We start from the raw sequence: 10,240 nt of genomic DNA on the forward strand, positions 1-10,240 counted from the left end.
TTAACGTGGGATAGGAAGGTTGAGAATGAGTAGCTATACTGAGTCAGGCAAGGACAGAAGGCATTCAAGGACTCTGATAGGAGGAATTATGATCCAATTCTCCCCCCCCCCACCATTTAAGAAAAAAATCTGCTTCATATTACATGTACCTCATGTGCTACTTCAACTTGGCTATCAGAAAATATAGAGAATAAATACATAACACATTAATGTCAGTGCCCATACGGTTCAAAGAGGACAATGAGAAAAGAAACAGAATTTTCTAAATGTATACTTTTACTTTTATGACAGTTGCTCCATGGTTATAGCTAAATTTAGTCATGAAGTTAGAGACTGACATAAACATGTTTGTTTATGTACTGGTGTGGCTGTTTAATCTTTCTGTATAAATTATATCTCTGGGAATTTTAATCCACAGCTGGCAGAAAGAGCCATTAATACGACTTTTCCATGACACTTTGGAGGAAAAAAAGAAGAAATGATTTTAAGGCTTACCTTAAAATCTCTAGCAGTCACTGGGTCTGATAGCAGACTTGCTGGACCCACACCAGCAGCACTGATTGTGTATACCCGGAACTGATAATCAGAACCTTCAATAAGACCAGTCACTTTATAAGAAACACCCAAAGTCATGGCTTTGATAGAATCTCGGTTAACTCTCTTCCATCTCTTTGAAGTGGTGTCTTTCATTTCTAGCCAGTATCCTGTCACAGAACCTCCATCATATTCTGGCTCTTCCCAGTTGACAGTCATGGAGTTATGAGTCACACTGCTGACTGTTGGTTTATCTGGTGCTCCAGGAACAGCTGTGTAAAAAAAAATCACATTAAATTCATAAGAAATTATGAAAAATACCAATAAAAGTGACTTTGTATGTGAACCATGTTCTACTTACAGAAGCGGTTTCTTGCTGTTTCAGGTTCACTGTCAAGAGGCTCCCCAATGCCGTACTTGTTCTGCGCCATGATTTGGAATACATACTCGTGGCCTTCTAGCAATTTGGGAACTGTGTACGTGCACTCCTTGGGTTCATTGGAGACGTGTACCCATGTTTTCCTATTAGCTTCTCTTCTCTCAATTACAGAGTAATCTTAGACCCACCGTCATGTTTAAGTGGAAGTCAAGATAATGCCATTGGGTCTGCTGAAACAGAGTCAAACTTTATTGGTCCCACTGGAGGGCCAGGAGGACCTAAAATGGTATGAAAAGGGAAAACTTTATTAGTAAAATGATTTTAAAGCCAAAGATTATATTTGTGAATAGGAAAACATGTAGTATTCATAAAGCCATGCAATTTTTACCAAGGACATTCAGTCTCATCTCCTCTGAGGCTGTTCCCAGATTATTCACAGCTGTGATGGTATACAAGGCAGTGTCACTTCTGCGCGACTGGGGAATAACTAAGGTGCGAGTATCATCCACCACCAGTTTGTTGACACGGGTGTCATAGATGACAGGTTCTTTATTATCAGGCTTCAGCGGAGGAGCTTTAAACCACATCAGTGTTGGGAACGGTGCACCTTTAATTTTGGCCACAATGCTAACATCAGTTCCTTCTTCAACCTCCATGAATTCTTTCAGAATAATTGACAGTGGGCCTAGACTATTAAAAACAAAAAGTTGTCATTAGGAATATAAAACACTGAAGGATAGAAAACAGAATTCACAGTGATTAGAAAGCTATCTGGATCTACAATAGGCAGGCTTTGTAAGGCAGCTCAATATAAAGAACAGATCTGTCTTGAACTAATGTACGCCAGTTTGGGGAGCAGGTACACGTGGTCATCATCCTTTATCTACATGTGGCTCTGTACAGCTATTGCCTCTCACTTACTGGGGATTATTACGCATATAGGTATTGAAAAAGGGCAGAGAGAAGTGAAAACTGTAGTAGCTTAGGCGTGGGAGTTCTTTCATGATATTCCCTTCAGTATTTATGCAGTTATGAGGGACCTACTGTGTTAATTCTGAGATGAATTCCCTTTGAAGAAATATAACTGTTAGTAGAGGCAAAGCAAATTTCCATTTTTCATAAATTTAGTATAAGAATGTGCAAATAGGATTGTGACGATAGCCCTCCTAAATTTAGAAGAGAGAATTGAACAAATACACAACAGTAGTGGTGTAACAATAATTAGAGGAAGAATTATTATCATATTGATGTGTGTATTTATCTATTAAAATGATATGGTTTCTTTCTCAGAGAAAAAGAAAACTAGACTGTGAAGATAAATGGGTCTCAGCAGTTGCTGAACAAATAAATGACTGCTTTCTACCCCTTTAGAGGAGCATACAGAGGAAGTGCTTTGTTTTCTGATAAGTAAAACAGCATGAATTCACAAAAATTTTCTTAAGGAAATGCATCACATCTTCTTATTTCAGTAAGGAAAAGGTAATGTATAAGGGAATACAATAATTTTCTGGAAGTTGAAGGAATGAGTGATTGAATAATGTGCCCATGTTCACACTCAACCCATGGTAGCTTTCCAATGTATAGACATGTCTCTTTTTATTTTGGACTATTATTAAACATCTAGAAAGACATTCACAGGAAAAGGTCTGGCCCCTCAGCCGGGCACCTCAGCCTGCCCACTCATCCTGACCAATCGGCCTGGCCCACTGAGCATGGCCCTCAGCCTGCCCCTCAGACTGGCCCATCTGCATGACTCTTCAACCTGGCCACTCAGCCTGACCCCTCAGACTGGCCAATCCACATGGCTCTTCAACCTGGCCACTCAGCCTGGCCCCTAAGCCTGGCCACTCAGCCTGACAATCAGCCTGTCCCCTCAGCCTGGCCACTTCACATGGACCCTCAGCCTAGACACTCAGACTGGCCCATTCGCATTGGCTCCTCAGCCTGGCCACTCAGCCTGACCCCTCAGCCTCACCATTCAGACTGGCTTCTCAGCCAGGCCACGCAGTCTGAACACTCAGCCTGGCCTCTCAACTGGCCCACTCAGCCTAGCCACTCGGTCTGGCCCACTCAGCATGGCCCATCAGCCTGGTCCCTAGGCCTGGCTCATCCGCATGGCCACTCAGCCTGGCACCTCAGCCTGGCCACTCAGCCTGCCCACTCCACATAGACCCTCAGCTTCGCTGCTCAGACGGCCCACTCAGCCTGGCCATTGAACCTGGCCCCTCAGCCTGCACATTCAGCCTGCACACTCAGCCTGGCCACTCCACATGGCCCCTCAGCCTGGACCCTCAGCCTGCACACTCAGCCTGGACCCTCAGCCTGCACACTCAGCCTGCACACTCAGCCTGGCCCCTCAGCCTGCACACTCAGCCTGCACACTCAGCCTGCACACTCAGCCTGGACCCTCAGCCTGCACACTCAGCCTGGCCCCTTCAGCATGGCCCCTCAGCCTCTACGCTTCACATGGACACTCAGCCTGGCCCCTCAGCCAGGCAACTCAATCTGGCCTGTCAGCCTGCCCACTCCATATGGCCCCTCGGCCGACCCACTAAGCCTGGCTCTTCCTCTTGGCCCCTCAACGTGGCCACTCAGCCTGGCCTCTTAGCCTTGCCACTTCACATGGACCCTCAGCCTGGCCACTTCACATGGCCCCTCAGCATTGCACCTCAGCCTGACCCCTCAGCCTCCCCACTAGCCTGCCCACTCAGCCTAACCTCTGAGCCTGGCCCCTCTGGCCCACTCAGCCTGGCACCTCAGCCTGCCCACTCCACATGACCACTCAGCCTGGCCCTTCAACATCGCCATTCAGCCTGGCCCCTCAGCCTGACCACTCAGCCTCCCACTAGCCTGGCCCCCGAGCCTGGCCTTTTTCTGTCTATTAACATGCTCTTTTCTTTTGCTGTCTATTAACATGCTCTCTTCTTTTTCTGTCTATTAACATGCTCTTTTCTTTTGTTCGCTATTAACATGTTGGTGCTTACATGTCTGGTCTTTGACGATCACAGGGCCAACAGTGGTTGAAGGTTGGCTGATGCCTGCAGCATTGACAGCTTTGACTCTGAATTCATGTTCCCCACCCTCTATGAGGTCTTCAGCAGTAAATTCCAGCTCTTCACTTTACACCTATTGCACTGTTCCCATGCTTCTTTCTTTTTCCCAGCAGGGTCCCAGGCAAGGCACTCAACAGTACAGTGGGTGACAGGGGAGCCTCCCTCATTCTTTGGGGGTTCTCATGACAGGTGTACTGTGCTCTTTGTTGTGAGGCCAGTCTTGAGTTTAATCGGAGGATCAGGAGGATCTTTAAAAATAGTTAAAGAAGGTACTATTGTTTATAAGTATACTTTTTTCAAGTTTGAGATGTTATTTTAATCATAGATTTAAAAACTTACATATTGGATCTTGTTGGAAGCCAATCAACAGCTGCTGGTTGACATAGTCATAGAAAGAAGAGGTGCAACGATACTTCCTTTTTTAACTTTATGAATTAATTTGGTTTTTTATCCCCCTTTCCTGGGTGTGTGTGCTATCATTTATGGCATTGGGATAATAGCACCGTGCTTTCTTTGCAGATTCATAGTAATTTCTTTAGAAATGAGACAGAGGGTGTGAGTTTCACAGAAAAGCCTATAAAGCCTCTTCACCTGGGCTCATAGACATAGGAGGCTGGCTATGATATCCCCCGAAAAGGGTTAAGTCTGTAGGAAAATTCTATCCTATAAATCATGTTAGGAAAAATAGATTGTGACTTATGAATAGGTAGGAAACAGTAATTATACACAAAAGCACCTTCCAGCCTTCACTTAATCCATTACTTTACCTCCCTAGCCTTTTCATGTGGTAGAGAAACTTTCCTTTCTTCTTGGATACCTGACCTGCAGGTGGTGGAACACTCTGAGAAAAATAAGGTTAGAACTTAATTAGTATATGAATATAGTAGACAAATAAAATTTGACTAGACAATAGACCCTTAGGTAAAATAGAGTTATTAATCAATACTGACCTTTTAGAAGCTTGCACTAAAACCGTTGTAGTTTGCAAGTTATTGTATAACTGTACTTAGAATGACTCATCACCTGATTTATAGCTTATAGAAATGTACTAACCATTGCCTAGAAATATGTAACCATAGTGAAACAAAAACAATTATTATTAATCAATGTATTCTGAATACCATGTGATTGTAATTTAGTGTGTGTGTATAAAAATAAAAGCTATACTAGCCATTGGTGGAAATGCCTGGCAGCAAATGCTAAAGAATTCGGCTCTCTCACTCGTTTCATGTCTACGTCATCTCTTCCTGTGGGACCCCTGGATTCCCCCCGGGGCTGGACCCCGGCATTTGGCACTGAAAAAGGGACCCGCAGGTAAGCCCCCTCGTTGTCGCGGGATGGCTAGGACTCCACTCAGGGTGCTGCAGACCCCCCTGTAGGAAGACAGGGTGAGGATAGGTGGAGAATAACAGAACTTGAGATTTTGAGAAGTCATAAGCCATACTGAGTCTAAAGAAAGAAGACTCTTTATTGGAATTATTCAGCATATACTTTCTCTGAAAGGAGTTAGTGTTTCCCCTCAACAAGTAGCTCATTTTCTGAATTTTGTACAAGAATGTTCTCCATGGTTTCCAGAAGAGGGAATGCTGAGTCTTGAGACATGGGCTAAGGTTGGAGAAAATTTAAAACTCTATAATGAGCTACATGGGCCAGAAAAGGTCCCAGTTGATATATTTGCATTATGGAGCTTGATTAAAGATGCCTTAAATCCAGAACATGAGGCACATAAATTTTCAAAAGCAACTGCTCCTCCAAAAGAAGAGATTCCATTAATTAGAAATAGAAGGCCAACGCTGTCTCTACCTGTGGGACCCCTGGATTATCCCCAGGGCTGGACCCAACAGGGTCTTTGGCAGTGGTCCTCTGAATGGTTTCCATAGGAGCACCAATACCGAAGTGGTTTTCTGCACGGATGCAGAAGAAGTACTGCTGTTCAGAGATGAGATCAGGAACTACAAATGAGGTGCTGCCACAGTTTGGATTGACTTTAGTCCAGGCTTTTCCATCCACAGTCTTCTTCTCAATAACATGGCCTTTGGTCCTGTCTTTCCCATCATCATCTGGAATCTTCTATGAAAGTCTGCAACTACCCCTTGTGACATCACTGACTTTCAGATCTTTGGGTGGCCCTGGTACATCTGTTGAATTCATATCACAATATAAGCAATGTTGCTTTTTAAAAATAATTTGTTCTTATTCCATAATAACTTTTAAAGTGTTCCTTACCCATGACTTTAACTCTGCAGCTTGCAGTCTTTTGTGCTGCTTTGTTCTTGGCTGTGATGCTGTATTTGCCTGAATGAGATCTTCTGCACTCTGGAATAATAATTACTGATGAGTTTTCAGCAGTCTCCAGCTGTAACAAACAAACAAACCCCTCAAAACACAGTAGTTAGACATTGAATGAAATAATAGCAGTACTGAAATTAACTAGATTCTGAATCATTTCAACTTTATTATTACCTGTGCATCTTCAGGTATATCGTGAACTCTATCATGTTAGAAAAGATCATCAGTTGTAATATAAATATTCCTTAGTGTGATTCAAGGGGAGACACAGAAATTTTTTTTTTTTTTACCTTTATTGCCTTCTTTGCCTTTCCATCAAATTCCAAAGATGATTTTGGTGTTGGGTGTCCCTTAATGACAACAGGAATTTTAACCAGTGAGTCAGCTTTACAAACCAGACAGTCCTGTGCTTTCATGTCAATGTAAACTTCTGGTACCTCTGTAACACCAGGAATAATGTAACAGAATTCAGCTCACCATACTTAAAAAATGTAATTTACATATCTTCAGTCAATTAATCAATTCCATAATAAGATCAAAAGATGAATACATAAATGGAATAGGGACTAGTACCTTGAATATCAGTGGCAATGATCTCTCCAGTCCTATCGCTTGGTTCAGATTCACCAGCTTCATTGACAGCTTTCACTCTGAACTTATACTTTCTGAGTCCTTTCAAATTCGGCACCACCCATTCACAGGCAGTTAGAAGTGCGTCTGGTTCATTTACTCTTTTCCAATCGGTAGTACCTTCTTCTTGCATTTCTACAATGTATCCCTTAATTGGACTGCCATCATCTTTGGCTGGAGGTTTCCATGCTAGTGAGATGCTTGACTTTATCTTTTACCTCTGGGCAGGAAGGTGACCCAGGTGGATCTAGTAAGAAAAAAAACAAAAGTTTTGAAGCTAATGGAATACTAGAATGATCATATTTTATTTTAATCTATGAGAATACTAAAATAGAAATGCCAAAAGAATAGATCACCTTCTAGAGAAGAGAAATATCAGAAATAGTCTATTTTCATTAACATTAATGCAAAAACAAAGAAAGTAAACAAATAACGGATTAGAAAGACTACTTACTATCCCTAGATAGATCTGTATTCTATTTACACAATTGGTGAAAAGCTACTTTATGTTTGCAATCCCTTTGAAGAGATTCTGTAATATTTAATTCACCATAAAATTAAAATAAAAAATAATTTCATCAATAGTTGATTAGCAGGTAGTCCTCTAAACACAAACTAATTTTAATACCCTACACAGTCATTGTCTATAATAATCATATAACAATACTTTACACTGACAGTGGTTTACAGTTACAGAAATTCTTTTCCACTCTTCATTTTTTTAACCATAGCGCTTCCCTCTCCAGTGCATAGTACAGTTACTTGCACACAGCACATGTTCAGTATTAGCTTGCTGAGGGAATGAATAGCTATTATTTCATTTTGTACATATGATTTATATAGAACTTAGAGTATTTTAATTCTTTTTTAAAACAAATACCTTAATATTTTTTACAGACAATCTAATCAGATATATTATGCAGTAAATACAATTAATCATAAAGGCCATGATATTTTGATTTTTGAACTGATTTGCTCAAGAGAAATATTTTTTTTATTTGCCCCCACAGACCATGCTTGAGAATCTCATAATTCAGTAAATATTACTAAAAAGTTAACAGTATTTTACTTTTTGTTAAACTCCTACTGGAGACTCTGACTGTTTAGTGAAGAAGACAGATTTTCAAAGTATTTAATGAGATAGGGGTTTAGTAAGGTATGGGAGCAGGGAGGAGTTTCTAGTCCAGGGTCATTATTATTGTGATTTCTCATAAAAATAATAGGTTTAATCCAAGTATTCAAAAACTATATGGTCTAATGTTTGTGTGCATATATATATATGTGTGTGGATACATACATATACATATATATATAGATAGTTGTACATAGTATTTGTATACATATACACATATACATATGCACTTCAAATAGTCTCTGTAAGTATGAAACTTTTAACTTTAATAAATAAAATAGTTTGGCATAGAAAAATACAAGAAATTTAAGAGCAGAATTATCTATTTAGTGGTTTTGCCCTTTATAAATTCTAGAAATGGAAGCATACTTACATATTGAATCTCCTGCAATAACTGGATCTGATGGTTCACTGGGAGGGCCAATTCCTACAGCATTTATTGCCATTACTCTGAACTGGTATTTAGAGCCTTCAATCAAACAGGGAACATTAAATTTCACAACTCCTTTAAATCCCACTTTGGTTATCGGTGCTTGGCTAACACGTGCCCAGCCAGGGACTTCCTTCTTCTCTCTTCTCTGGCCAATAGCCAGTAATTGGAGAGCCGCCATTGTCCAAAGGAGGAGTCCAGTTCACTAGCATTGACCCTTTGGTGCACTCCAAAACTTTTGGTTTTCCTGGTGGTCCAGGAAGGTGATAAGGATCTTGAATGACCACTTTATCTGTTTTGCATTCATCACTGGTTCCATATTTATTCACTTCCCTGACTGGAACTCATACTGACTATTGGGGATAAGTTTCCAGATCTAAAAATCAGATGAGTAAGAACTTCTTATAAATAATAAAGTCATGTTGATTTTCACTTATCTTAAAATTAGTTTCTTGGTAAGGAAGGCTATAAAAAGAAATAAATCTATAAACTCAAACAAATATATAGTTGTAAAATACATAAACTCTAATTGGAGAAAGCCTTTCAAAAAATGAGAATATGTAAGTTTCTTGTACCTAAGAGTAGATCTCTCTAGTAAAAGAGACTCTGTGTATCAACTAATTGTATTTACCAAGAGGCCTTATGTGCACGATGCTAAAAACTATAACAAAACTTTTTGTGTGTGGTTTTGAGTTTAATCATTAAATTCCAAGGTTATGTTAGAATGGTGTTTAATCCAGGTCTTACCCTTTTAATGTGTGTAACAAAATATTTAAGTTTACCCCATATCTCTTCTCTACAGCAGAGTTGGTGACATCTTCTCATTCAGTTTTCTTCCTATTTGCATCACGATTGTCAATGACATAATGGGTGATTTCACTGCCACCATTGTCTAGAGGGGCATCCCATGTCAAACAGCAAGATTCAGCTTTCATGTCAGTAACAGCAAGATTTCTTGGTGGGGATGGACGCCCTGGAAAGGAACCAAAACAGGAGACTGAGAAGGCAATTCTAAACAGACACTGGATTTATTTTGATAAAAGAAAGGATGTTACTTACCGTATACTTCAACATGAACATTTCGGAAGACTGAGCCAAGGCGATTGGAAGCCGAGATTGTGTAAGTGCCTTTGTCTTCAGGAACAGCTGTGGGAATGCTAACTTCAGTCTTTGCCTCAGTTCGGGATACTTCTTCTTTGGTCATCGTTAGTGCATCAGTGGATTTTTCAATCACGGTGTCATTCTTGGACCACTCAATCTTAGGCATTGGAAGGCCTGTCACACCTGCGGGAATGTTAACAGGTTGCCCTGCCTTAACCTTTATAGTGTCTCCTCAAACAGACAAGTGTAATTTATTGATAATAGTTGAAGGCACTGCAAAAAAAGGGAAAGAGAAAAAAAAATAGCAAAGTCCTAAGAATATGTGCTTAACCTATGAGTTAACAGCAATGCTGTAAATTGCATTAAAATTATTATTTTCAGATTCTACACCTTCATCATCTTGTATGACCACGTTAAGAGGCTGGGATGGTTCACTTCCACCAATTTCACTGACAGCTTTGACACGGAACTCACACATTTGGAGTTCATCAAGATTGTCAACCAGAAGAGATGTGGTTGGGCAGAGCCGCTTGTTAACTCTTTCAAAGTCAGGTTTGTCATGTCACTGCTTTTTGATAACATAGCCTTGGATGGGGCTGCCACCATCACTGCGGGGCTCTTTCCAGTCAAGGGTGACAGTGGACTTCATCCTTTCTGTATATGTCAACCTCTCAGGAGATGTCGGAGGACCT

General features: G+C 40.7%; 1 protein-coding gene across 1 annotated transcript; it reads right to left on the reverse strand.

The window, feature by feature from the left end:
- Positions 1 to 1,120: 1,120 nt before the first annotated feature.
- LOC136379019 (titin-like) lies at positions 1,121 to 7,018 on the reverse strand. Its single transcript, XM_066346501.1, has 7 exons — positions 6,829 to 7,018; positions 6,546 to 6,694; positions 6,193 to 6,322; positions 5,770 to 5,918; positions 5,203 to 5,339; positions 1,302 to 1,603; positions 1,121 to 1,191 (listed from the first exon to the last, which is right to left on the reverse strand). Exons 1-7 carry the CDS (start codon positions 7,016 to 7,018, stop codon positions 1,121 to 1,123), a joined length of 1,128 nt encoding a protein of 375 aa, XP_066202598.1.
- Between the last annotated feature and the right edge of the window lie 3,222 nt (positions 7,019 to 10,240).

This window comes from Saccopteryx leptura, chromosome 7, assembly GCF_036850995.1.
Source record: "Saccopteryx leptura isolate mSacLep1 chromosome 7, mSacLep1_pri_phased_curated, whole genome shotgun sequence".
Lineage (NCBI taxonomy): Eukaryota > Metazoa > Chordata > Mammalia > Chiroptera > Emballonuridae > Saccopteryx > Saccopteryx leptura.

Coding starts and splice junctions, on each gene's coding strand:
- LOC136379019 (XM_066346501.1), bottom strand. CDS start 7,018: ATGCAAGAAGAAGGTACTACCGATTGGAAAAGAGTAAATGAACCAGAC. Junction 6,323..6,545: donor AGGCAAAGAAGGCAATAAAG/GTAAAAAAAAAA, acceptor TGTTTGTTACAG/CTGGAGACTGCTGAAAACTC. Junction 5,340..5,769: donor ATAATCCAGGGGTCCCACAG/GTAGAGACAGCG, acceptor GTCTTCCTACAG/GGGGGTCTGCAGCACCCTGA.